Source organism: Neodiprion pinetum, chromosome 2, assembly GCF_021155775.2.
Source record: "Neodiprion pinetum isolate iyNeoPine1 chromosome 2, iyNeoPine1.2, whole genome shotgun sequence".
NCBI classification, from domain to species: Eukaryota; Metazoa; Arthropoda; class Insecta; order Hymenoptera; family Diprionidae; genus Neodiprion; species Neodiprion pinetum.
This window is the reverse complement of record NC_060233.1, coordinates 33,594,571-33,621,737: the sequence shown is the minus strand read 5'-3', so window position 1 is coordinate 33,621,737 and position 27,167 is coordinate 33,594,571. Positions and strand designations below refer to the sequence as shown.

Genomic DNA, 27,167 nt, shown 5'->3' with positions numbered 1-27,167 from the left:
TTCTCTTTATCTCACTCTCTCTCTCTCTCTCTCTCTCTCGCTCTGGGAAAGAAATACACTGTAGAGAGCGTGATCTGTACTTTGAATAGCTCAAAGAAACTGATAGAATTTCTATGTTCTACAATTCTATATAAATGGGAAGGAAGAAGTACACTACTGACGACGAAACACCTTTGAGTGTGTTTAAATTAGAATTCGATAAAGTCTATTGGCCATTATCCAGGTTGATGTGTAACGGATCTTTTTTATTCGTGCGTTAACAATAAGATCTATCTTTAATCTCGAAGACTGTCTCCGTGGTTTGTTCCGGCTTGTTGTTAGTAAATCTTGAACAAATTGTTGCGTTTAAAGGTAGAATACCAACGGAAAAAATAGGCAGAATTTAAATTAGAAAATGTAAACGAGACAAACTATATTCGCGAGTAATTTATGTTATGTATGTCTAATACCTGAAGACTGAAAGTTCAATAAATTCTAAGCTTATACGTAAATTTACTTCCTTTTCTGGTTTCTTACTCCTCGCCTTTTTCATACGTGAACAGAAATTAAAATCTGCCGCAGGCGAAGATATTTTATACCGTCATAAGGACGATGCCACCGATAATGATCACAGCCATAAGGATAACATGACGGCAATAACGTTAGCAAGAGAACAAAAATTTTTAAAGTAATGAAAACGAGATTTAAGAAGTAATAACAATCATTGTACACGTCGGCGAAAGAAATTTAATATAAACCAGGGTTTACAGAAACTTCCCTAAAGGAGAGAAGTTTTGTTCGAGTTGGTTTTGATTCGTTTGTTCGCGGCTTTCCGGCAAGTACCAACGTTTATGGAAATTTCCTTCGACAGTGTGAAAGCTGCGGAGGCAGCAGCTTCCGCACGGTCTGATCATTAAGGACCGCGGATTATTCGGAGAGCGCACGTATTATACAGGCATGTATATTTCAGGAATTCATTACAGCACTCCACGCAACTGTTTTACAGCTCCTGGGAGTGGTGGACAACGTACAAGCTGTTGAATAATGCGAAGAATCCTGCGAGTTGGAAAATTTATCTTCTGCTCACGAGTGAGTGCGAAAATGCCAGAATTCCCGGTTTTATTGCTGTCCAACACGCGTTTCTGAACCCAAAACAATTCGATCGCAGCCAAAAATAATTGTTGTAGTAAAATGTTCTTTTTTTTTCATTTTTTTGAAATCACGTTTTTCGTGGTGCGGTTATCTTTTACAGAAACTGCACGCTCAGCGGCTCATTCCATTATTGATGTCATGAATCGAAAAAGATTCCATTCATACGGTAAAAGTTACTTGCAGGATCTTATTTCTAATAATAAAAATCTGGTTCCGCATAGTTGACGCATAGACCTCAGATAGAAAATAAGCGTAAGTAATTTGTAAGGAATATATAATCACCTTTCGCATCATTGAACCTTACCCCCATTCTTATTTCTCTTCGTAATTATGATTTCAGGTCAATTTTCCGATACTAAGGAACTCACGAAACAATAAACTAACACTAAACGCTAAAAATCATCCCGCAATATGATTTATATTCCGACTAGCGCTTAAAAAAAAGCTCCGTGTTACCGCCGGTGATATTCGGTGAACGAATCGAAACCGTGTCATTAAACAATACTAGATGGCGCCACGCTCCGACAAGGATTTGCCGACCTCATTCAGAGTTTGAATACGCGGGAAATTCAAATACGTGTAAATGGCGTTGATTCGGTCTCCGTTTTTCCCATCAAATGAAATCATTTACGAAGAGAAATTGGACCTGCAAGGCTTGTAGCAGATATTTGGGATTTAAATGATATCTTGAAATGGTAGTTTAGGAGAGAAATACGCGTACAAAGTTGCGGATAACAGAACGTAGCGCAATGGCGGCGCCCATTGGCGGCCATCGGTGGCAAACGTGTGTCTGCCGTACGTCTGAAATGGTCTGAAATCGATAGTTTGTTGAGTGTGAAGTCCGTTCTGTCAGATTCTGGTGAAGCGGCAGACTTCGGGTCCCGCCCGTGATAATCTGTCGCTTTGAATGTAAAAAGTACATCTTTTAGCCCGCACCTTAGGGGCATAGCCGACTGATCAGGGGGAAAAATAAGTGCACATGAGATAAGATTTAAACGACGAATAATCCTTTCGCATTCGTACCGCTCTGCGCATCGGCCGAATAAAATGAATACAACCGTCAAACTACCCTTTGGAGCAGCAATAGTCGGCCCTCGCAATAAGACCGATCATCAGCGCTCGCACCTCGCCTAATTCACGCTTTCCATGCCCAGACTTAAAACTGAACAATGATATCAAACGCGACCTCATTTAAGGTGTAGCTTTTCGAGAAGGCCATAGGAATTGTGTCCGATGCACAGCCGTCTTGCCACAGGTACAACGTATCGTCTTTGAAATTTTCTAACCAGTCCTTTCCCGCTCAGTCATGACCCAGTTCTATGTTACTTCCCAATCTTCGTAGTAATTCCTTGTCAAAGTTCCATCGAGCACCGGAAAAACGCTACGATGTCAGGAGTATTCGGATGTCCCAGGGAGGCCGTTCGAGTCAAAGTCAAGGTATCTAAGTTCGTTTACCGAGTACGAATTCTGTTCTCTTTGTTTGTTGAATGGATTTACTTGTTTCAAGAGGAAAGAGAACACGTCCTGATTCTCTTGACCTTCAAGGCCATTCAACTGACATATGATTGTTTTCTTAGCTTTTCTTTTTATTAATATTAACAACTATACGGCTCTTTGTTTGAATTGACAATTTATGGCAATAGATTGAAAAATTGCTAATCGCTTGGATCAGTTTCTTCATTCGATAAGGACTGTATTGGTTGCTAAAAACAATTTCTTAAAACGAATGTCTTAACGCTAAACTGCAAACAATTGTTCATAGAAATGCGAGGCAAGACATCAGCCGGAGTACAGAAAATTCAGCGTAGATCCGCAAATAACATCGATCGAAGTGCTGCAAAGCATTTTAATAAAGGCTTTCGACATAAAAGGGTAATAAGATGAAACAATAATTGGAGGAGGAAATTTCAGTCCCTTCAAATCTTTGATATACTTTTAAATTTTGTTCCAGCGAGTTCACCGTGTCCTACCGAGCTATAGATGATTATGGCTCAGAAACTTATCTATTTTTATTATCCGACTGGGATTTAGACGCTGCGTTTATAAGGTAAAAAATTAAAATAATTATCTGTGTATCCACGTCGGTGACAACAAATAATTAGCAAACTGGTAATGTGCATGTTAAATTATTATCTATATTTTTATTGCTTTCAGTGCGTCCGAACCTTATCTATATCTTCAAGTTAATCTAAAACCATTCGGGGAAACCGGAGACTGCGAATGTGATTGGGAACAAAATGCTCAAGAAGTTACTGCCAGACATGACACAGGATTTCCTTATCGAACACCCAAGTTGCCTGGTCTCATCATGAACAAGGCAAGGACTTTTTTCATGACAAGGCTTGAAATGGTACCAGAAGTTACAGTTATTGGAGTATTGTTTAGAAAACAACTCAACTAAAAAAGATATAAGGAATGATGTATTCTGATACAAAAACAGCCTGATTGTCATATATCACATTTGGATACGCTTTACTATTATCAGATTCATGACTGTCGAGGACATCGATAAAAAAAAATGTATTGGATACCTCGTTAGTATCACGCAGAGAAAAAACTATTTAGGACATAAAACTTTATCCCCTTATAAAAATTTATAATTCTACCAAGCGTACTGAATTCCGAACAGATTAAAAAGGCAAAGTAAAGAAAACAATATTTTCAGTGTAGTTAATGTCACTTCCAGATGGAGAGAACATTGAACATGGTACAAAGGGCTCTCGGAAATTTGGGAGACGATTCTCATCAGACAATCCAGCCGTCCCGACCCCCTCTGACCGATGCTGAGTTTCGACGCTTTCTAGATCCAATAGGACAAGTGACCAGATCGAAAGAGTTGCGGGCAGTGATATATTTCGGAGGTATAGAGCCGAGCCTGAGAAAAGTAGTTTGGAAACACATACTGAATGTGTATCCTGAAGGAATGTCTGGGCGAGAGCGGATGGACTATATGAAAAGAAAGGCCCAGGAATATCAGAACTTGAGAGAACGGTGGAGGGGTTTGGTACAAAAGGGTCTGAACGTCGGAGATTTAGGGTACGTCACTGGGATGGTCAGGAAGGACGTTCTACGGACCGACAGACATCACAAGTTCTACGGTGGGTCCGACGATAACCAGAATACCGCGAGCTTGTTCAATATCTTAACAACTTACGCACTAAATCATCCCACTGTGAGCTACTGCCAAGGAATGAGCGATCTAGCTTCACCTTTACTTGTCACTATGAGGGACGAGGCACAGGCTTACATATGCCTCTGTGCTTTGATGCGGAGATTGAAGGACAACTTTATGCTTGATGGAATAGCTATGACAACGAAATTCGCGCATTTGGCCGAAGGTATATCAAACATGAAAAGTTATTACAAATTACTGGTAACTGTAGAGCGATTAACAGAGTAAAAGCATCAAGAACTTAATCCATTGACAATAACCGAATTTCACTTTTCATCGCTCGGAATAGTTTTATTCAAGTTCAAACTGTAAAATAATTACAAATTACAATTATTCACCCCAGGCCTACAACACTATGACCCAGACTTTTACGCCTATTTGAAGTTGCACCAGGCGGACGACTTGCTCTTTTGTTATCGCTGGTTGCTACTGGAAATGAAACGAGAATTCGCTTTAGAAGATGCCCTGAGAATGCTGGAAGTTCTCTGGGCTGCTTTACCAGCTTCACCTCCAAACGGCGAACTTTCGCTAGCCGAAGTATCGTTCCCGCCAGCATCTCCGCCGCCGAGTCCAAATGTCAAACAAATAAGGGAGAATGCCTACACCAAAGTCTGCGCTATTAGGCGACAAAGCTCATCAGCTAGTATAGCTAGTGGAAAAAGAAGAAATTTGAGTGCGGATGAACCTTCGTTAGAAACGACCAGTGAAAATGGCGAATCGAAGAGGTAAAGCAAATTGCTGATTTGAGTTCATTAGTTTGGAAGAAAACAAACATATCAAATTTTTTATTAATTCGTTGTTGTAAATATTGTAAGTTTTAACATTCGGTCTAAAACCACATTGTTTATTACAGATCCGTATCGCCTTACGAAGCGTTTTCAGAGCCAGAAAACGATTTGACATCTGTTAAAAACCGAAAGAATGTATCCAGTGAGAAGTATATGAGTATGGACTGCTTGCCAAATAAAACTAGGCGAAATAATTTGTTTGAGTTAAGAGAGAGACTGTCCTTAGTGAACAAAGAAAAGAATGATCAAGGTGAAGCTGAGAAAAAATGCGCAAGAGTTGTGAAAAATCTCAACGAATTTTTAAACTTCACAACTTTAAACAAGAGTAAGGTTACTCCCAGTGACGAGAGAGAGTTACGGAGAGTATCAAGCGAAAGTGGAGTCGTCAGGGTCGTAAGAGATGAAACGAGCTCGCCTGATGATTCGACAGATTTTTTTCCAATGACCACTTCCATGACCAGAGAATTGAGACTGGAATTAGAATCCCTAGATCGGCAAGTCTTTGGTCCCTCACCTCCAAGTGAACAGCAATGCGACTGTGTTGTTTCCAAGAGGGAAAGTGAAATAGTTGAAAGCGAAACTGAAACTGAAGTAGCCAGGTGTAGTCCGGCCACTGACGTATTTGTTTGGGAAAATCCCCTACACACTTTACAACAACGGCATCATCCGACCACTCCGGATGAGCAGGCGGATCTTGAATACGACGGAGAAATTCTTGAAGACCAAAATGGCGTGAAATCAGTCACACCAATTAGGCTTTTGAAACGTACTACAAGGTAATTATTTAAAGATCTTTGCAAGATTGTTTCTAGGTCTTGTCACCACCACCTTTTCTCAAATACGCAAGTCCAACATAGGTTGTACATCTGTTTTGTTCATCCTTTAGATCAGAGTCTGCTTCAGACAGTGAAGGTACAGATAGCTGGAGACAAAATGACAATACAACAGCATTAGAAGTTGCACCACAGCCAATTCAAGAGCCCTGCGAAGAGGCAACAGAGCTAACAAACTTAATACCTGCAGGAACAAGTGAGGACCAAATGGGCAACAGCCCTCTTCCACCGCCCAACGAATTTGGAGGTGGAAATCCATTCCTCATGTTCCTGTGCATAACTTTGCTACTCCAGCACCGTGACTTTGTGATGCGTAATCAAATGGATTACAATGAAATGGCTATGCATTTTGACAAGATGGTGAGACGGCATAACGTTGGAAGGGTACTGAATCAAGCAAGGCAATTGTTCGCCGGTTATTTGAGGAGACATTCCGCAGCCGGTCGACAAGACTACGTCAACGTTTAAACGCAAAACTAATTGAACTTTCAAACTTGCTATCAACACCAGAATCATTACTTATTGAATGTTCCTACGCACGTACTTAATTTCCTTTGTATTTATTTTTTTTTTTTACATTGCGAATAATGTAATTATTCCACGAATCACCAATTCAAGTTTTTGCTGCCCGATTTAAGTCGAAAACTTTCAATCTATGTATAAAGCAAATCCCATCAATTCAGATTTAATCATGTATTTATCGTATTTTGAAAAACTTATGTATTCATGCCAATTACATAATCAATGTAAGTAATTTTAATTATTTAAAAATACATATTACTGCTAGCTTGTCGCTAGGGATAAAATTTTACATTAAGTTTGTAAAATATTGAGAAATAGAGATGTTCTCACTTTATCTTGGAAAAAAAAAAAAAGGAAAAATGTGCTTACCAACAGACAATAAAGTGCATTTAGTTTTATTCGAGAATACCTTACGATATCCAATGTCTATAATGTATATACTTTTTGAACTTAATTTTCTCTGCTATAAAATAAAGAAATTTAAAAAAAAACGGGTTTTTGTCAGTTTATGGCCGCAAGTTATAAAACAAGTCAACGTTATTGGCAATAAATCAGTCCGTATATTTTTCAAGTTATATAGAACAACTTCAAATTTTATGATTTATTTTATATTATACTATTATTACAGCTAGCATAAATAATATGTTCTCAACTGATGATTCTTCCAGATGTACATGTTAATAAACTACGCTCATCTCATCATTCCAACTTTCGTTGCAAACCATACAAAAGAATTCAATATATCACGTGTAGATTTCCCTCGCACAACCTTCCATAATTTATTTCTTCCTGTTACCTCCGCCAGCCAAGATTGATAAAATTCGGATAAAAATGTTGACTGTATCCAAGTAGATCGAAATTGCACTGAAAATAGAATAAAGTAAGAGTTCTCTAGTATGCAGCGCGATTTTTTCAGTTTTAACTGTAAGTTCCAGAAGAAAATATGAATACAATCGGTGAACCCACACAAAAAAAAAAAAAAACTCAACTTACTTGTTGATCGGATCGTAAGGCCTCACATTGGCATATGGTACTGCGGGATGGGTTTCGGCGCGCTTAATAATTCTCTGCGTATCATAGAGTAAAAATCCAGAGAAAAGTATAAGACCTCCGTAAAGTGCCATTGAATGTAAGCCGGCCCCAAAAGCAGTGGTAGGAGGTAAGAACATGGTTCCCAACGAACTGACGAAAACAACCCCCAAACCGATAGCCAGAGGTCCCCCCATATACAAGAATTTATCGCTTGGTGCGCATACTGCGACTGTTGAAAGGCCGCCGACTACTCCAGCTGTGTACAGGGCAGCTCTGGCCACCAATGGTCCTCCGAGAAGGCACATTGGTGCCACAACTGCTCCCATTATTCCAGTGTGGACAATCCACGCGATTTGTTTAGCTCCAAAACCCGGGCTGTAAGGAATACTCTGTGCAACCATGCCTGAGCCAATCATTGCAACCATAGTAGCGCCAAGAGCTAGCCATCCTTGTCTCATTACGAGATTCATCATTGCCGGTGACCTGAGACACATAGCTGCGCTCGCTGCTGTTACCAAAATCGAACCTCCAAAGTACATATAAGTTGCTCGGATTCTTTCCTTCACATGCTCTGGCCAATACCTGAGAAATTTTAGATTATAACTGTTGGACGACAAATTTGATGACAAAACAAACCCTTGTTCGAGACAAGGAAAATAATTGAATGTATACATCGGACTCTAATCTACTCCTAACAAATTAAACAATTCAAAGAATTTGATGTTAATCATCAAAGGTGATGATGACTAGTAAGGTTTGAGTTATTTCACACTTTTGAGACAACTTCCTCATTGTCTATGCCCTTAATACTGTAAGCTTTGATCGTATTCTATACTTGATGCTTACACAGCGTGATCGATGGCACCGGTAGCTTTGGAAAGACCCAGTCCATAATAACAGAGTCCACCCAAAGCAACGGCAGAAAATCCAGCAAGGGCTCCTTTACCTACACTGTAAGCTGAAAGAAGGGTATAAAAATATTGCAATTGAGTTGAATAATCAAACTGATTCCTTGGACAACTACTGATCGCTAAGAACTCAGCATTTAGAACTAAGAAAATAATCTAAAACAACTGAAATGATTCTGATGTTAAGCAAGAGTTACAATGTGAAAGTAACTTCCTCAAGTTTCAAACTTATTAGCAAAGTTCTACTGGAATTCCCTTAATTTTTAAACGCATAACAACGATCCTCCATAAAACCAGCTTATCTTAATATTTTCATTAGAACCAACAAATCTGTCACATTTTGAAAACAGCATACAGAAAATCTTATACACAGCTAAACCACTTTTAACAGTAATGCTGGGATAAGCTATCATCGGTAAGTTAATAATTACCTGACGTACCCTGGATCTCCAAATGTGCAATAGTTGCAAGTCGCGATATGGTAGAAGATTATTAAAGATACGAAACGTACCACCTTCACCGGCAGGCGCCATAGCCCTTTCAACAATGGTCATCCTTTTCCGAGCAGAGCGAGTAAAACTACTGCGTCCATCGCTGGCCAAAAGTCGTACAGTTTCAACCTTTGGTATGAAGGATTTTGAAACTGGCGGTGTTTTGAGTAGACTACTAACATTGGGGGAGAGTGAAGCTCGACAAACTCGTGCCAGCATCATCTTGCAAAGGTTTGCTTAAATTTCTAAAAGCGACGATAAGTAATTTATTACAAATAATTTACAGCCAAGATAAAATGTCTGAGAGGTTAGATTAAGAAAATTGAAGTTCTGTGAGTGAGCGAAAACTCCGATGAAAAAAAAAAACACAAAAAAATATCGTGAACAAGGATCAAAATTTTATGTATGCATAGGTACAATAAATTGATACTTTCGTGTGAGATATTTGAATAACAATAAAATCGGTGAACTAACCGCTGCGTAATATTAATCGACGACGTGTAAGATCGAGAAAAACTTCCGTAATGATGATAACCTGATAGATTCTGACGCAACAGTCAAATAAATAATATATGTACTCACATGACGCAATAACAGTGTAATTGTTTCTCCTCTGGATAAAATCAAAGTAAACTGCGTAAACGTTGACACCAAAGTCGTAGCCGACACCGAACTATTGCGTTTTTCTTAAACTAGAGCTGAGAGTAGCTCGATACTCCTCAAAGTGTAAAAAGCGAGTGTAAGTCAGGTGGCGCCGCATTATTTTATATGCGTCCAACACGTGACATGCGCAACGAATGGTCGTAGCGTAAGTCGGACAAATCGTATACGCATAAACATATTCATATACGTATTGATACTCGAAAATTCTGGATGACGCTTTCCTATAATTGTTTCATTGTAGGAAACAAATTCAAGCAACATACATGAGTCGGGTGGTTTATTTTTCAACCTTTCCTACTTCGGTGTTCTAAGTTTTCAATCTCACAATCAGTAGAAGAAAATCATTTATATTTTTGCTATTTGACGCGATGTTAAAATCCTGACCATAATATTTAATCAAGCAACTACGCTTACATTTAACTTTGCTTTTCAATTTTGCTTGACTAAATTCCAACATTTGTACGAACATGTTCGTTTTGGGATTTTCATTCCAATACGCAATACAAATACGTTCTGGGATTTACTAGAGTTTTCGGAATCAATGACAATCTCCTTATAAAGATTCTTCTGCGCAGCTCTTTCTTATTTTCTTATTCAGAGTAAATATTTGGATTCCATAGAATAACTACGTTCTTTCTACTATTCCAGTGAGCAGTAACAATAAAACCCCTCACCACGGTAAGTGCAGTGCTTGCACAAATTTGGTTCTTAGCTGTTGCCAAATATTTTGTCTACAAAAGTACTGCAGAGTAACAAATATAAAAAAGAAGGAACGACACAGAAAATTATTTCAGGATGCTGTGAAAAGAAAGCGTAGAATTTACAAGCATAAGACTCACCGATTTCAGGCTTCGAATAGTTCCAGATTTGCTTATTGTTAATCTCGTGTTTCGTACGTGTCTTGTGTGCATCGAAAATGCCAAGAATCTGAGGCTGCATAGATCTGGTTCCACACTCACTCACTATGGCAACTAGGTAAAGCTATTTTGATTCTACATTAAAAATTCTTTGACGAAAAAAATATTACACATAGCAAATCGCGAGCTTACTAGTCATATTACGTACATACGTTTCACTCGCGGGTCACAAAAATCTAAAAGAACATAAGAAAGCTTTCAATCACCAACAAAAATTGGGAAGTTCACTTACAAACACTGAGTTAACTAGCTCTTTCTTCTTGAAAAAGGATTGGAAATTCACTAATAGAAACCAGATACGTTCAGGAAATAATGAATCCAGATTATTAATCACCATATTCCCGAAATATCACTGAACGACATGTAAGCTCGAGTTCACCGACAATGGCGATGTGCCTACCGGTTAACAAATGAAGAACAGAGATGAAATCGGCGCTGCTCGCACCGCACGTTATCGTATATAGTTTCACAACTTTTAGAGTTTTTCGTATTTTGAACGATTCACCTTGTATACCTTTACAGGTAGAATTTCTGTATAATTTATTTGATACGCGAACAGATAGTGACGCTGCGAAAGGATTCAAACTTCTCAACGGTCGTCGTTAGAACAACGCGGCGACGACCGACTGATCGTCAATTGTCAATCATCGAAACCGGAACTCACCCACTTTGTGTGTTGCATGCAAATCTTTGCGGTATTTTCAAATTTTATCAGCCGGCAATCTGAGAGGAACGGAACTTCTTACAAGGTAACAAGCTTGCCTGTTTATTCGAAACCCCGCACGAACTCCCTGTGACCAATGCGCGATATATTTCGAAAAACTAGTGACTGAAGAACGGAAAACAATAGCTCGCATAGTTTGTGTTAAGACACCGGCGCGCGTAATTTGAACGCTTTCGATGTCATTTTCAGAGGTAAGAAATTTATTTTCATTATAATACTACCGAACTTTTTGTAAAATATCAGAAATGAGTACGGAAAGAGAAATGGGTTATTGAAGTAATGATGCGGTAATTACTGGTGTACAGGAAATGCAGAGAAGAAAGAAACGCCTTTGTCTGTGTTGGTAACTGAATGAAACACAGATTTTATTTAGGGTTCCGTAAATAACATAGATATGATCATTTCACACTGTAACTTCATTCTTATATACACAGCCTAAAAATAGCATAAATATATCTACTATAGTACGAATAGTCGATTTATATATTAATTTACGCGTACAAATTGAGACAAGATTTTTTTTTAATGTAACATTTAAATAAAGTCAAGGAAGCTATACAATAAGAGGATAATGCATTGCTAAAGATTTTGGAATGTATCCAAAACAAGCATCCATAACTACTACGGAATTATTGTGACGTTAACCGCCTATTTTTGAATAATACGAACTGTAATTCGTGATGCGGTAACATTTTTTAAGAAATTGATTTTTCAAATTACACTACTAAAAATCAGTTTAAATATATAAGTATAAAAACATGGAAGGCGATTTTTATTTCACCTAAATTGAAAATCGAAACGAAATGATGGAAAGAAAATACATTTATTTTTAATTCGTATTACGCAAAGATCATCACTATATGTGTATCAGTGTAATTTTTTACTCAAAAGTTATCACGCTATCTGCTGTACATCGTTTGCCATTAAACATTGTCGATGATGCACAGACTCTGACAGTGTTCATTAACCCTTCTTTGCCATTGCAATTCCTAATCCCAAAATACTTGCAAGTCCAATTATTACTCCTCCAGCTACTGCCATGCCAACAAGTCCCTCTTTGGTAAAAAACGAGAAAAAAAAATTGTAGGTAACAATTATTTTTACATAAATATTTTCAACATATTATATTAAAAAATTTATAGTCTTACCCTTTTCCATTTTCTTTTTTATTGTCGTTTCTAAATGCTGGACCTGCTGGTTGCCTGGTTCAATTTGCAGAAACGCTCTCACATATGACAAAGCTTTGGTGTATTCCTTAATAGAAAATGATATACAGATGTGTTATTGAAGCTCAAATGCACGAGTTTTGATATTTCAGACTCCTACGTGAAAGGTAACTGGCTATGAATTTAATTTGAGCAATCAAATTATATCAAAGAATATTAAGAAAGTAAAAACTGTTACAAAGTTATCTTGACAAACAATGAGATTTGCAAAAGGTTTAGTTATTCCCTATTCAAAGATACAAAGATAAATTCCATCGTTTAATGATATTAATATTCAATTCAATAATAAATACTTTTATTCTAGCATTTCCAATCGCTAGGTAGTATATGCAGTCACGTTTTAGCGCCTCTCCTTCTTTGTTGAACAAATCTTCAAGCAAGATAATTCCTTTTCGAATATCTGCCGAGTACTTGCTTCTGACCAAACACCATGCATATTCAAACTGCGCATTTTGGGTAACATTTGAAGCGTGCAGCTGTTCGTGATAAACTCTTTCGAATTTCTGTAAATAATCAGAGTAATCAAACATACATTTATTGCACAACGATTAAACATATTATACACCATAGTATTATCTATTACAGCCAAGTAACTATCATGATGTTTAGTGAGTTGGTTACTCGCTATCAAGATTCAGATATAGACAAAGAAAAAGTGCTGAAAATGATAAAATGAAGTCGTGAAATGTGTAGGTTCGAAATGGAAAAATGTCGGAGTAATAAAAAGCTGCAACATAAGAAATAATCATAAAGTTTAATTTACAAAGTCAATTCAGTTTGGAGAACCAAAAATGATAAACAAGTAACTCCCATTTTTCAGGTTCTCTCTAGCATTTTTTATGTTTTTTTTTTTTTCTCTTATTCTTTAGAGGTGAGTCACGTTATTTTGAAATGATTACGTATCGGTGAGTTGCGTGACATGCCGTTGAATAGATACATTTGTATTTTGTTTGAAGAAACGGATGCCGCGTTAATAACGAATTTGGTCCTACGGTAACGGAACTGGAAATTAAGATTAAATTTGCTCAATGTCGTGCGTGAATCGATACTTTAAAGGTTATGGTGGTACGACTTTGTCGTGAATACGCAGCACGATTTGTTAGGAAGTACAAATGTATCGCTGGAGTAGCAGCTGTTATAAAAAGATAACGATTCGGAGAACTGAGAGAATCCAACTGTTCGTATGTCGCGGATGTTAGAAATGATCTTTAGGATCTCCCATTATTCAGTTCAGACTATTAACCTCGCCTAGCTGCGATCCCGGAGTAGAGACGGCGATTCGTAGAAATCAAAATACGCTTCGAATTTCTGTCAAATTCACCCGCGACACATGCCATGGAATATTATCGTAACCGTGATAATTAATATTGAATTAAAAAAATGTCAACCGACCTTTAAATCTTCAGAAGAAACCACCTCGTCCAGTACGTCTTCCATGTTTCCGATGTCACGTTAGGCACCACCGTCAAAAACTGCTAACACTGGTAATACCTACCGACTACGCTGATGGATACCTCAGTTCCCTCTCTTCTTTTCCTTGTCGCCATGCACCAATCGGCGTTGATACTGCCAAGCGTTACAAGCGCGAACAATTTAAATACATCTTACGTTCCTATCGATAACTTTACCTTACCGACCATTCCGTTTCAAGGGACGAATCGTTGAAAAAATTTTCGTTTCAAACTTTTGAGAATTTTGTTGGAGTTTGCTTTCGATCAATGGACCAGTAAATAAGGGCATACTGAATGCGATTGCATCAAGAAAATTTCTTCTTCGTATATAAATACAATACTTTATTAATCCACGATACTACATTCATACAAAATATGGAATTGATGATTGCTAAGCAATTAGGCTAATTCATTAGGTACAATAACAATTATTATTCGGTCAGTACGGGGTGAAAAAATGTTACTCGAAGAGCGCGTCAATATTGTTTCGGTTGACTTGTGCAATTATGATAAGTGAATAAGCCGCTTTCGAAGTATGATAAAATAATCGATAATAAATAAGATTGATTGAAAAATCTTCCAAAACATTATCGCGTGCACTTCAAAAAGACGTGAACAATCCGAGTAGCGCAAAAAATAATTTACAATCAAACGTAACGTTAATTAAAAATTGTTTCTAATAAAAACGAAAGGCACTCTAGTCTTATCCGTTGATGCTGCTAATAGACAATCTTGGAGCCGTTCTACAGACAAGATGCGTCATTTAAAATTTCTGACATCATAGTTTTATCCTGCAATGCTCCTCCAAGTTCTTCCTGGTCCCACAGTAGATGTACCTTCGATAATCTGGGTTCCTTTTTACCCACTATTCTTAATACACCTCGAGTTTCGACAAGGGAGCACAAACTAACGAACTCGGACATGTCGACTATGTGTATATTTCGTTTCTTGCAAACTTTTTTGTACACCTCGTGCAGCTGCAAATAGGAAAAAAAATTGATTCAATTTTCTCGCAGTTTATTATCACCATCCACGAGTTCAATTACCATTCCAATCGTCAGATCCTTGTTCTTGCCCTTATTAAGAATTAGCATCAGCGAACACAGTAGCAGCTTCTGCTGCAAGGGAAATATACTCTCTTCATTGTTGATGTTCTGGGCACCTCCATAAACGCTGTTCAGAACCATGACAACTTCCTTTAAACCAACTGATTTCTCTTGAGGTATCTCCTGTTGTTTTCGTGGACTTCCCGCAATGTTACTACCTTTAATCCGAAAATTAACTCATCCCATATCAATGGTAACACGACAAAAGAATTAGTTTAAGATTGTAATTTTTAAATTGAAAATCGACGAATTTTCCAATCTCCAAATTGCTCACCATTGTCGTTACAGGGCTGTAAAACCTGAGCGACTCTCTGAGCTTCTGCAATCTCTATGACTCTACGGCTGATATCCAAAGCCTTCCTAATGTCCCCAGAAATAGCTGCAACCTTAGCAGCCAACATTTGCACAGCTACTTTATTGAGAACATCAGATACATTTGCCTCCTCGAGTCTTTCCGTGATGATATTGACTATCTGCTGTTTAGAATAAGGTGCGAAATGCATCAATTTTGGCCTGAGTTCACACCTTGCCTGTAGCCTGGGAAGAATTCTGTCAGTAAGGTCCAGAGCGTTTGCTATTCCGACTAGAACAAGTTTGGATCCCTCTTTAGAGGGCCATTCAAAAATTGTGTAGAGAACCGACTGACTCCTGGTGGTCAGCTGATCTATTTCATCGAGAACAAGTAGGAGCATTTGATGCTTTGACTTCAGATACTTTTCAAGTGTTGACCTGTTCGCCTTCTCAGTTTTCGCAAGATTCAGACCCAGATCTTCAACGATTTTGGCGTAAATAGCACCAGCTGACTTTATCGCCGTACAATTAATATAAATCACTTTGAACGCCGCCTTGAACTCTGGCTCAAGCATAATCTTGGACAGAGAAGCAGTTTTCCCTGTCCCTGGAGGTCCAGAGACATAGAGAGAACCGGAACTAAAGTTCTTTAAGCGATGAGATATAAACTCTCGCAATTCTGTCAGCTCTTTTTCCCTCCCAGGTAAATTCGCTGATACTGAACTGTGTAGAGCTTTACGGGCACTTTGAAACTTGGAAGATTTAAGAAGCCTTTTTGCTTGGGTTTTTTCCACATCTTCTACGACACATTCTAAATCCAGAAGACCTAGCATACTGGACGGTGTCGACGGAGAGAATGATTCCTCAATTTTTTTCTGTTTGGGAGGAGTGGCACCATTTCCACCTAGAATAAAACACAGTTATTGATAAGCATATGTCAAGATGTTCTCTATAATTTTGAGCTACGAAAAGACATACATGAATGGTCAGATTTCCCATCTGTATTATTTTTCTTTGGGGTCGAGACTTTGTCGGTTGTATTTCGCTTTCTCGAATATTTTACCGATCGTTTTGTTATGGCGGAATTTTCTACGTCAGCATCCGAGTCTGAGTCGCTGCTTGTTAAGGTTACGATTTTTTTAACCCTAGGGGTGTATTTTAATTCGGGAATTTGTCTTAACGCCGCATTACTGAAGTCCTCAGTCACAGCTTTCTCTTTAATGCCATAAAACGACGTAGTTTTCGAGCTTTTTTTCCTAATATTAAAGGGTATAGTTGCTTGTATAGTAGACATTTTGTCTACACGCACTCGTCTTGCTTGCAATATGAACACTACTAACTATACAATAATTATCGTCCGTTCACTTTCACTGCACTTTAATATTTGTGACGAATTTGATGTAACACGTTTGATTTATCATAAGTTGATATTACGAGTGTTCATTAGCAACACGATATAACCGTGCGAATTTACTAACTGCTATCAGGCGTCAATGACAACTGCTTTCTCGAATACTCGGCACTCGCTAGTCGCTGGCATGCATACTGCGTCAGCTGTTTCGCGGGTAAATTACTTCGAAAACGCGGGAATTGCCTTGTAACGCAACAGGTCACGCATACGCAGTAGGAACTTGACGTTTATTGGCTGGTTCTATTCCGCATTCCACCCGTACGACGCTAAATACCAGAGTGACCAACAGTGGAACGATAGTTTCAGTCGCTTCACCAATTATAACCAATTGGCAGCACTGGTTGGTGGAAGAAGCATCTTATCAAAGTCCGTCTTATTGTAGGGTGTTGTGTGGGTGGTTAGACGGCATTGAAAGCGTGATTGAGAGCCTGAATCGCGGCGTGTAATTGCTAATTAATTAAATATTCGTACAAACTTTTGATAAGTTAATTCAGTAGGGCCAGTATGGCAGCTGATGAAAGCTCTTGGCGTACGCCAGCATTTAGGCAGAGTGTTGTAGCGAAAATGTGAGTTTATCCCGTATTATTACCGCTATGACACATCCTGTCAAAGGCGGAAAAGATTTTTGCAGTAGCCACGCATCATTCTGCTCGATTATTAAATTTGTTCGTTTTCGTTTGTACCATTTTAGCGATGAAGCGATTCTTAGATCCGGGATGCCGACTTCAAAAAACAGCGTAGAAATGGAAAATCACGTTTTCCAAAAAGCGAAAACAAAGGTTATATTTCTCACATATTTTATTGAAATTTTTATATTACGTTCGAAACTAACTGAAAATACTTGAACTACTTATCATCCTTCTCTACATCTTTTCACCAAAACTCATTGACTTTTAATTTCAAGGAGGACTACTTGGGTTTTGTGGCCAGACTGATACTCCACGTCAGAGAAATGAGTAAGCTTTATCAAATGAATATCAATATCATAATTGTTAGCATTATCTTCCACACTCGGTTACAACACTAACTTGGCAGTGTATTTTACTAGTCCGTAAATTTCACAACCATTTGTAACAAATTTCACATATCGTCAACCACATAATCACAAACACCCATTTTCAGATACCAAAAAAACTAGCGGTGGTATGGCACCTGGAACTGGGAATGCCGGGGGTCAAGGCATGCCAGATCCAATTGGAGCTCTGCAAACCTTGGCTCGCCAAGGTACAGGAAATAACCAGATGCTAGGGATGGGAGGACCCGGTCCCGGACAACAAGGGATGGTACAGCAGCCTCCACCTAATACGGCAACAAACTGTTAGTATGAAATTATATTAATTGAGTTTTATGTATGGAGAGGGATAAAAAGGACTGAATACCATTTCGCAGTAGCATTCTTATTTGGAAAGACTTGTCAGCATGTTTATTTGTGTATAACGCAAGATTATACTGAGAAGATTGAACTCTATACATAAAATGTGACCAGTTTGGTTGCGTGTATGATCAAGGCTGACTCTGCCAAACAGAGTAACACTGGATTTGCTGCTTGCAAAATACACATTTTAGCTATGTCATATTCTTTTTGGGAAAAAGTGTGAGCACATTGTTTTTTCATATTTTTTCTTCCATGTTTTGATTTGAATTGCAGTACACGTTTATTTACTTCTCTTGTAAAACTGCTCAGTACTATTGCATATTGAAGCATTCCTATAGCCAAAATAGTGAAGAAGCCAGCGGTAGTTTTAGTTTGAAACGTGCTCACGTAATTGTAAACGATCAATTTTTCAGATATGAGCCAAGAAACCGAGAAAGGGAAATCAGAATTTAATTTTACAAACATATGAGTTCAACTGCATGAAACTATTTTACGTTCAACAAATTGGGGTTATACCACAGGACATGAAACTTTTTTTTAGTCACAATAGGTGGAAGTCGACTTCAGTATCAGAAAAACAATTCTTGTTTTGGCGAATATGCATGTCAAAATGTATGTGGACAATAAAATTATGCTGCTTACGCAATTTATAACGATAACGAGCATGGATCAGTTGACTGCCATTTTGAAAGGTGTAAATGAACTTCCGATGTTGAATAATTGAGGTATCGAACAGCAATTCTTACAAACATGGAACATTATTAACATGATAATTGTTAATAAATTCTTTTGATTTTCCAAATCTGAAAAGTCATCTAGTATATTTTGTATTCTTGTAATAGATTTCTTAAATTTATCTATTTGAATGACCACAAACAATAGATTATTCTGCAATCCATGTCTTCATGAGTGCCATAGGAGAATTTTCATTGTATTCGTAAAGCTTCATATTCCCAACAGAAATTGTGGACCTTGTCGTTTATTTAAAATCATATCTTAGACTTATCAGTTCAAAATATTAAAAAATTCACAGTCACAGATGCGTTTGACAGTTGTAAGCAAAACAAATAGCTGTGACTTCACACACTCACAGAAACTCCTTTCACTTGCACTATATGCAAGAAAAAATAATAAGTTGCCGGAATGCATTCTAACCGAGTTGAGAAATTCCAGTTCTTTGAAGGGCTACGAACAGAGTTTTTTTAATCACCTGTTAGCTGCTGAGGATGCGCGACGGCGTGCAGTCTCACCTTGGTTTTCCTTGTCATCTCATGTATTTTCTATTTATTCATGACTTTAAATTGATTTTTTAACTATGCAGTTATATTTATTTCTTTTATTTTATTTCATTTTTGGATTTATTTTTTTTAATTTTCTTAATTTTTTTTTTATTCGATGTAACCTGACTTATGTCTATACTTTTACGGCGCTTTCCTCTCATTTACAGCCACATACTTTTTATTTTTTATCACTGTAGTTGTGTAAATTGTTTCTCTGTTTCTCGTACTGTGAATACTGTTGATTTGTTTGGATTAATTTAAGGTTTCTTGATTGTAATTTATTTTCTAAAATGGTATTTTTAGCTGTCTCCTGTTTGACATTTTTGTTTTCGTATTTGTTAAACGTGTTTGAGACAGATAATTCAAAGTTGTCCAATATTTTCATGGACATTATTAAATACTGATATTTTAATTTCATGTTTTAAAATTCGAAATAGAATTCACAGAATTGATGGAAAGTAGTTTGTTCAATGCACACTCAATAAAAAGAACAATATTTGGTTCTCGAATACTGAAGCTAAATTCCTATTTTTCAGTTACAGACATGTGATTTTAAATTGCATTATCACCTCTTGATACTATACTGAGACGATAATCAAAGTTGCACTTTAGTAACCAAAAACTGGGGAGTTCACTCTCAGTAGGCAAACATTTGCATCATTGAATGTTATTTATTTTCGATTTAGCCTCGAACATCTGTTGTGCTTGAGTTGGGTAGAAACGATAATGTATTTTTTTGTGAAAAAGGAAAACGATCAGATCAGGTAGTAGTGGTATTCGTGTTTTTTCTTTGGTTTTACTCTCTTACAAAATTAAATCAGTGAGACGTTTTTGGTTGATCTGTTGTAATTTCTATTTACGAACTCCCAAAATAGATTATCCAATTCTTTTAAAGGTCATTGGAAATCGCAATACAATAAATTTGACGACTATTGTATTTCTGAACAGGTAGAAGGCATCGCTCTTGCATGGATGTAGTTTGCTATCCCTTTAATGAAATGTAAAAACTAATTATCTATTTTACCCAATGTTCAGATTAATGCGTTACGATTCCATGCAAAAAAATGTATGAGTTCGATAAGAATGACTATTTTTCTGTGATTTTCCAGTTTTCAATAATTTGTAATATCTGAAACTACTTTGAAATTATCAGCTTTTGCTAGTGACATCTGTTGGTGTAATTTGGTAAGTACTTGCAACTACCTTACCGACATACAAAGTTTTGCGAAGACCGTGGTTTTGCGGCGTGCCATACATATGTGTATGCATATGCAAGTAACCGGTAGGACAAAAAGTTGTTGAAAGGAACTGCGCAAAAATTGATAATATACTGAATTCCATTTGTTGGACTTTTACGTAGAGAAGAAATCCAATTCTAGATTCACCCCCAATTACTAGGGAAAATTTTTTTCCATATTGACATTTTCTCACTGATCATTTTTTCGTAAAGTGTAAACAAAACAGAGTGCAAGAGAAAAAGAAACAATGCAGCGGAATACAAACTTGTACTATGCACAATATGCAAGTACCATTGAAAGTGACCCGTGTTACGATTCGGAAAATTCGAGTGCAGCTCGAAGTCTTCGAGAATCACCATCGAGACAAAACTTATATAAATTATTGGATTTTAGAGATGCAGAGTTGATTACACATCATAGATGGATAAAAAAAATACATGCTGACACCACTCTTAAAGAAAAGGTAGAAAGGTTTACAGGAATGTCGGTACGTTTCACCGAGGAAATAGTTAGATTTAAATGCCACCTGGAAATGGACGGACGGATATTAAAACACTTTACACTAAGATTAATTATCACCTACGTTCCAATTCTCAGGAAATGGCTATTTAGTCTTGGTCGATGCCAAATACCACCTTCGATAAAATTCCATCGACCGCTAGAGGTGTTTCATAATCCATTGAGTAAAAAGGTGTTAACCAGTGTTGTAAAGATTCGCGAGGACGCGCTGAGCTTTTTTCGTAAACAACACTACTTCCACCTATTTATTGCCAAGGTCGAAAATGATTATTTAGATATAGTAATTCAGTTAAATGAAAAAATGACAAAAATGGAAATCGAAATGAGAGATAACGCATGGCCACCAGGTATTCTACAGACAAGTATAAGAGATTCGCTTTTGCTCTCATTTACTTTTAATGTACATACTTCGATCATCGCTGTTGACTTCACGTTTCATTACTTTTCAAACCTGCGAGACGATGACCAGTATGAGAATGATCAAATTATCCATAGAAGACTGGGCTTGATTAACTCATCCACATTGGAGGAAGTCTTCAGCAGAATTATGGAAAGAGAATTGGTTGGGGATCGTTATGATTTCAATGATTTGAGCCAATACTAGCACCTGGAATGATTGAACCAGTAGTCTTCGGCTTTTTTTTCTTTCTAATCCTACTAAGAGATTTCTGTTAGATATCTATCACTTATTTAGTCCAAAGATTTCCTCACTTTTAAGAACTGTCTTTATTTTTGAAAGAAAATTTATATTATATATATTATTCGTTATATTTATACAATTGTATTAACCAACTGAAACAAGTACTAATTTATTTATTTTGAATTGATGAAACTCGTGTGAATATATTATTAGTATTTCGATTTCTGACAATTTCCGGAGCTTACTTCTGTTATTAACTGAGAGCGATATTCTGACCTGGCTATGGGAAAATCAATGGCTTAATAATTCTAATTTGATGTATTGAAATAAAGTGATGCTGGTTAATGGTTTTCAGTCTTGGCACTGTTGAACTGTGTACTGCAGTTAGCCATTCACGGGTAAATATTAATTCAGATAAATGCAGCGTACACGAAACCTAAGTTACCAAAACCTTTCTGACCATCAACAGTGCTGCAGAGTCTGAATCAGCGGCCTGGTCAAGCAATGAGCATGACGGGGATGCAAAATAAAATGGCAGGGATGGGAATGATACCTGGACAAGCCGGTGGACCGATGGGCCACATGGGACCGATGCAAGGAATGCAGGGAGGGCCAATGCAGGCCCAAATGAACCAGATAAATCAGGGAAACATGCCACAACAAATGAATCAAATGGGTCCAGGTCAAATGAATCAGATTGTGCAAAGCCAAATGGGTCCCGGACAAATGCAGCCAAACATACAGGTTCGTGGAAGCATTTGATATCTGTATAATAGATGTATGCAAGGTGTCTTTTGTTACTGAGTGGTGAATCACTATTTATTTAATTTATCTCCTAAGGGTCAGATGCAGGGACAAATGTCGGGGCAAATGGGTAACCAAATGGGTGGACCTCTCGGTCCCGGAATGCAAGGAGGAATTCCACAGCAAATGAATCAAATGCCATCACAAATAAATCAGATAGGTCCGGGGCAAATGGGTCCTGCACAAATGCCTCAGCAAATGGGACACATGCAGCGTAAAGTAAGTTAAGATGAAACTCTACTGTGTAGAACAATGCACTGCGACAATTCAATTCGTAACGAAAATCGTGCTGCTTGTATTCACAGCCTACTGAAATGATGAATTTGGGTTTTCCTGGGCCTCGAAACACGGCTCCGAATCAGTTTTTGAGACAAAGTCCGTCTCCATCTGCTCCTAGCCCTGCTGGACTGGCACCTTCAAGGTACTTAAGAACTAATGAACTATACATAAGAAAGATATGATGGTCTAATAAAAATTTCGCTTCACAGTAATCAAATGGTCGCTTCACCTGCATTGGTACCATCACCGAGTCCACAGCATGCTATGATGGCCGGACCTCAACGATCTGTAGGTAGGTATAAATTAGAAATTTCAAACCTTGTAGTGAATCTAATTGATATCCACGTTTTAATTACGAAAACAATCCTGCGCTAAATTTGATCATTTCAAGGACTCGCTAAAGTAATTAATAAGTTATTTTCGTACATTTTCGAAGGTATGGCGCCTTCCCCAAGCAGCTCGCTGAATACTCCAGCTGGGATGGGAGCTACTCCGAGTCCTTTGCAAGAGGACCAAGCATACAGAGACAAAGTTCGGCAACTCAGTAAATACATAGAGCCTCTCAGAAGGATGATAGCAAGAATGGGAAATGAAGGAAGTGAGTTCATGTTGTATTGTACATGGTCCACGGAATGTAATGACTACTTTTTATGCACCTTTTCATGTGCATCTCATTTAATTACCGATCCATCTTTGGTCTGATGCAGTTCTAATTATCAATTTAAGTTTGAATGAAAAACTTATGACACAATATTCAAAAGTCTAGGGATATGATTTCAGATGTGGACAAGCTGAGTAAGATGAAAAAGCTCTTGGAGATATTGTCAAACCCCAGTAAACGCATGCCGTTGGATACTCTACTGAAGTGTGAAGTTGTACTTGAAAAGTTGGACTTCAAGAGAGGGGATGGAAGTGTCGGACCCCCAGTGACAACTCTAAAAGAACATCACTTCTTCAGTCCTCTCTTAGACGCTGTAAACAACCATCTCCAAAGTCCAGTAGCCAATCACACATTGCAACGAACATTCGGTCCCTGTTTAGAGGCTTTGTTTGGCCCAGAAATAAAGTGAGTAGTTTTTTCGTTCGCTTTTTGAGCAAAAAATATTCCCAATTTATTGATAGATGTTATAAAACGATTTTTGGCGAATGATGAATCAATCATTATCACAGCGCCGCAAATTTTAACAAATATGATATTATTTCTGTTCAACAGAGGACTACCTCCCCCGCTGAAAAAACAGAAAGTGGAGGAACCGACGAGTGACATACCAGACGTTTTGCAAGGCGAAATAGCTCGCCTGGACCAGCGTTTCAAGGTAAAACTGATTCCTAAAATTTTGATGGATATTTTAAATAGTCTTGATGACAATTGTTATTTCATGACTGAACAGGTCAGCCTAGATGCTGCTCAGCAAAATGGCTCGAAATGTATACAGCTTGTCTGTTGGCTTGACGATCGGCACCTCCCCTGCGTTCCGCCAGTGTCTGTAACAGTTCCAGCCGACTATCCTTTGACAGCACCTCGTTGCGTAATGGCACCTCACGAGTACAACGCTACGACTTTTTTATGCGCCGTCCAGAAAGCGCTCAATGCTCGCATATCGAAACTTCCCCGACGATTCTCCGTCTCACAACTATTAGATACTTGGGAAATGAGTGTACGGCAGGCCAGTGCTCCAACGCAGACCCCTGTATCGGCTGCAACGGTGCTTATGGGGCTTTAATTGAGTTGAATATGTCGGTGAGAATACTCAGTAATCGTAGAAATCTTAATTATCCTTTCCATTCTATTTAATATGAGATTTACATTGTAAGTGAAACAGTTCATATATATAATTCAATCAGCCTGAAAAAGTAAGATAATATTATACATCAGTTCCTGTTCAAACTCAATCATGGTTTTGTAAATACAATTTTCCATAATGTTTATATTTTCGTTATACATATGACAACAATTAACAATAAACCATCGATCAATGGTAAAACATCTCAATTATTCTTTGGCAATTTCCTTAAGTAAAATATCTATAAATCTGCTCTAAATACTAGTAAGCAGACGAGACAAAACAGTTTTGCAGGTTAATTCAATTCGAATAATTTTTAACAGATGGCGCCGTACCTGACGTTTTGTACTTATGTATTACAAAGTGTGCATTTAAGTACCCAACGTAGCTCCAAGATTTTTCTCTAGTATTTTGTTGACATCTATATTTTTCTGCCAGCCACCTAATTGTTATATATTCTTTAAATTCATATGGTATAAATTAGGTCTACTAAAAACGGTATACAAACATGATTAAAAAAACTCGGTTAATAAACGTGTCACGGTCATACGCAAGTGTCTGTATTGTAAATGGTGCACACAGAGTACAAATAGTCGTGTAGTAAGTAATGTATTTGCAATACGAACAGAAAAAATTGAACACACATTTCCAAATATCGGGTCTAATACAAGTCTTGGCACGAATAGCAGCTGTTCGAAACGCGGTATGGCAAAAATGTTACGTCACTTGACTTGATGGAAAAACACGCGCAACCTGTACTACTTGGGTACTTTCGTTTTAGGCGATACACCCGATGCCATTCATTAAATCTTACGGCATTGTGTTAAATTTTATCAACCGACGATGCTCCTTTGTCTTGATGCACCGCTTTGCGATTGGTTTATCAATAAAAAATAGTAATAATAAGCATCGAATATTATTATTTACTAGTTGTTCAAACGTAAAACGAAAAGGAAATATTTTTATAATTCCTTTAAATAATCTCTTGTATCTCATGCTTTAAGATAAATGTTTCACCTGATTAATTATAGATGGGCAAGAAAAAAAAATTGTGCCTACTTAATACTTGACAGGAAGGATCTTTGGAGCAAAAACCGATCGCAAATAAAATATCAACCCATCAAATGAATTAAATACATGGGTTATATAAATTAATCGACAATGATTGATACGAGTGATAGAGTGATGTTAGATATTAGCAATATTGAAGTACTTGATATATTACAATGCTCATCTACTTTCCTATTTCTTTAATACACATCTTGCTTTCCATGCAATAGAATTTAGTAATTTACCGACCACCCGGTAGGCGTTTCACCTCTTGGTTTCTACACTTCACATTGTATCTCCATCGAATCAAGATATTGCGAAGAGATATCTACAAACACATTTTCGGGTAACGTTGTTCGACGTTGTACGCTAAATGTGGGTTATAATTTCGGTAGAAAATAGCATGTATCCGAATCGTGATAAATAATATTCTGCTCGACACGAATCCCAATTGCGGGCCAAGCTTGAGAAAGTTCGCCCTTCTACAAGTGACACAACACAACGCAATTTCTCTGAAGGTCAAACATACGTGTGCACGTCTTGTCAGCGGGAATTGCAAATATCAAATCATTATTAATTAAGCGGATTACTCGCTTGTATCTTCTTTTATACTGCTCGTGATATAATACCCATGCATATTTTTACGAATACGCGATATGAAAAGATTTCCGAACCACGAGGCAGAATCTTGTTCACATTTCGAATTTCATCTCACTTTCAATCTTCGAGAGAAAAAAAAAAAAAGAAAAATACAAAGTTGGACTGTTATTTTCCTCGACAGTTGTGCTCCGTTCCGAAAATCGTAATTCGTCAGAATATTCAAGGTGATAAAATATTGTCACCGCGTAGCGTGGGCCACGTGCCTGTAGGTGTATGTGTATGTGTAATTTGATACGCAAGGAATGGACGGGAGCAGCATGCGTGAGCAAACATCTCCTTGGTATGTACACAGAAACGCACACATATAATAAGCCTGTCCACACGTATACGGCTAATCTCAAAGTTTTGCCAAAATATTGTTTTGCAAATCAACTCCAAGGCCTCAGCTCCAACTTAGATAATTAATATGCGTATGTATGTACATTGTACATAATATCTTTATCCAGAGATAACTAACTCTGTTGATAATTAACTGTCACTGCATTACGCTCATTAATTAAAACCGCAAATAATAATCTCAATCGCAGATCCTGTCTTTACTTCTGATATTACAGATTAAGAAAACATTTTCATACAATTATCGTTCGACAGATATTAATAGGAATGAGACAAATACCTACGCAATTCTATTATACCTTTACTAATTGTAAGACGTTGAAAAGGTGAATGGCGATAAAAAAAAAGTGCATTACTAAAGCATTTGTGGAAACCTTTTCGGTCACGTGTTAACGTACTTACATCACGGAACTAGCCGAGAGAAAGAATCCTAATCGGGTACAGCAAAAAATTTAGCATACCAGTTGTAATCTGTTTACATTATCGAACGCAATGACGGAAGGTGTGACTCTTCGCAAAGCAAACATCTATACGCA

At 37.6% G+C, this 27,167-nt stretch overlaps 5 protein-coding genes across 6 annotated transcripts; 2 read left to right on the top strand and 3 right to left on the bottom strand.

Moving 5' to 3' along the window:
• The first annotated feature begins 1,895 nt into the window (after window positions 1-1,895).
• Window positions 1,896-7,266, top strand: LOC124212182 (TBC1 domain family member 25). Its single transcript, XM_046612022.1, has 9 exons — window positions 1,896-2,386; window positions 2,474-2,568; window positions 2,894-3,003; window positions 3,083-3,178; window positions 3,286-3,448; window positions 3,818-4,469; window positions 4,647-5,028; window positions 5,157-5,867; window positions 5,978-7,266. Exons 1-9 carry the CDS (start codon window positions 2,365-2,367, stop codon window positions 6,390-6,392), a joined length of 2,646 nt encoding a protein of 881 aa, XP_046467978.1. The 5' UTR covers window positions 1,896-2,364; the 3' UTR covers window positions 6,393-7,266.
• Window positions 6,984-9,620, bottom strand: LOC124212189 (growth hormone-inducible transmembrane protein). Of its 2 annotated transcripts, none has more exons than XM_046612032.2 (5): window positions 9,460-9,620; window positions 8,898-9,122; window positions 8,325-8,436; window positions 7,440-8,060; window positions 6,984-7,310 (listed from the first exon to the last, which is right to left on the bottom strand). In XM_046612032.2, the coding sequence occupies exons 2-5, from the start codon at window positions 9,097-9,099 to the stop codon at window positions 7,226-7,228; spliced, it is 1,020 nt and encodes a 339-aa protein (XP_046467988.1). In that variant the 5' UTR covers window positions 9,100-9,122; window positions 9,460-9,620; the 3' UTR covers window positions 6,984-7,225. The 2 variants fall into 2 exon arrangements, with proteins under 2 accessions (XP_046467988.1, XP_046467989.1); XM_046612033.2 differs by lacking the exon at window positions 9,460-9,620 and adding an exon at window positions 9,352-9,421.
• A 1,891-nt stretch (window positions 9,621-11,511) lies between these two features.
• Fis1 (fission 1 protein) lies at window positions 11,512-13,918 on the bottom strand. Its single transcript, XM_046611698.2, has 4 exons — window positions 13,800-13,918; window positions 12,701-12,910; window positions 12,330-12,435; window positions 11,512-12,236 (listed from the first exon to the last, which is right to left on the bottom strand). Exons 1-4 carry the CDS (start codon window positions 13,842-13,844, stop codon window positions 12,145-12,147), a joined length of 453 nt encoding a protein of 150 aa, XP_046467654.1. The 5' UTR covers window positions 13,845-13,918; the 3' UTR covers window positions 11,512-12,144.
• Window positions 13,919-14,188: 270 nt separating this feature from the next.
• Window positions 14,189-16,813, bottom strand: Cdc6 (Cell division cycle 6). The gene is made up of 4 exons (XM_046610973.2): window positions 16,234-16,813; window positions 15,239-16,159; window positions 14,905-15,122; window positions 14,189-14,835 (listed from the first exon to the last, which is right to left on the bottom strand). Exons 1-4 carry the CDS (start codon window positions 16,547-16,549, stop codon window positions 14,602-14,604), a joined length of 1,689 nt encoding a protein of 562 aa, XP_046466929.1. The 5' UTR covers window positions 16,550-16,813; the 3' UTR covers window positions 14,189-14,601.
• Window positions 16,814-16,998: 185 nt separating this feature from the next.
• On the top strand, window positions 16,999-24,730 carry MED15 (mediator complex subunit 15). The gene is made up of 12 exons (XM_046610972.2): window positions 16,999-17,232; window positions 17,358-17,445; window positions 17,571-17,622; window positions 17,789-17,983; window positions 22,188-22,462; window positions 22,559-22,741; window positions 22,828-22,943; window positions 23,011-23,093; window positions 23,238-23,399; window positions 23,582-23,867; window positions 24,015-24,117; window positions 24,193-24,730. Exons 1-12 carry the CDS (start codon window positions 17,171-17,173, stop codon window positions 24,523-24,525), a joined length of 1,938 nt encoding a protein of 645 aa, XP_046466928.1. The 5' UTR covers window positions 16,999-17,170; the 3' UTR covers window positions 24,526-24,730.
• The last annotated feature ends 2,437 nt before the right edge of the window (window positions 24,731-27,167 follow it).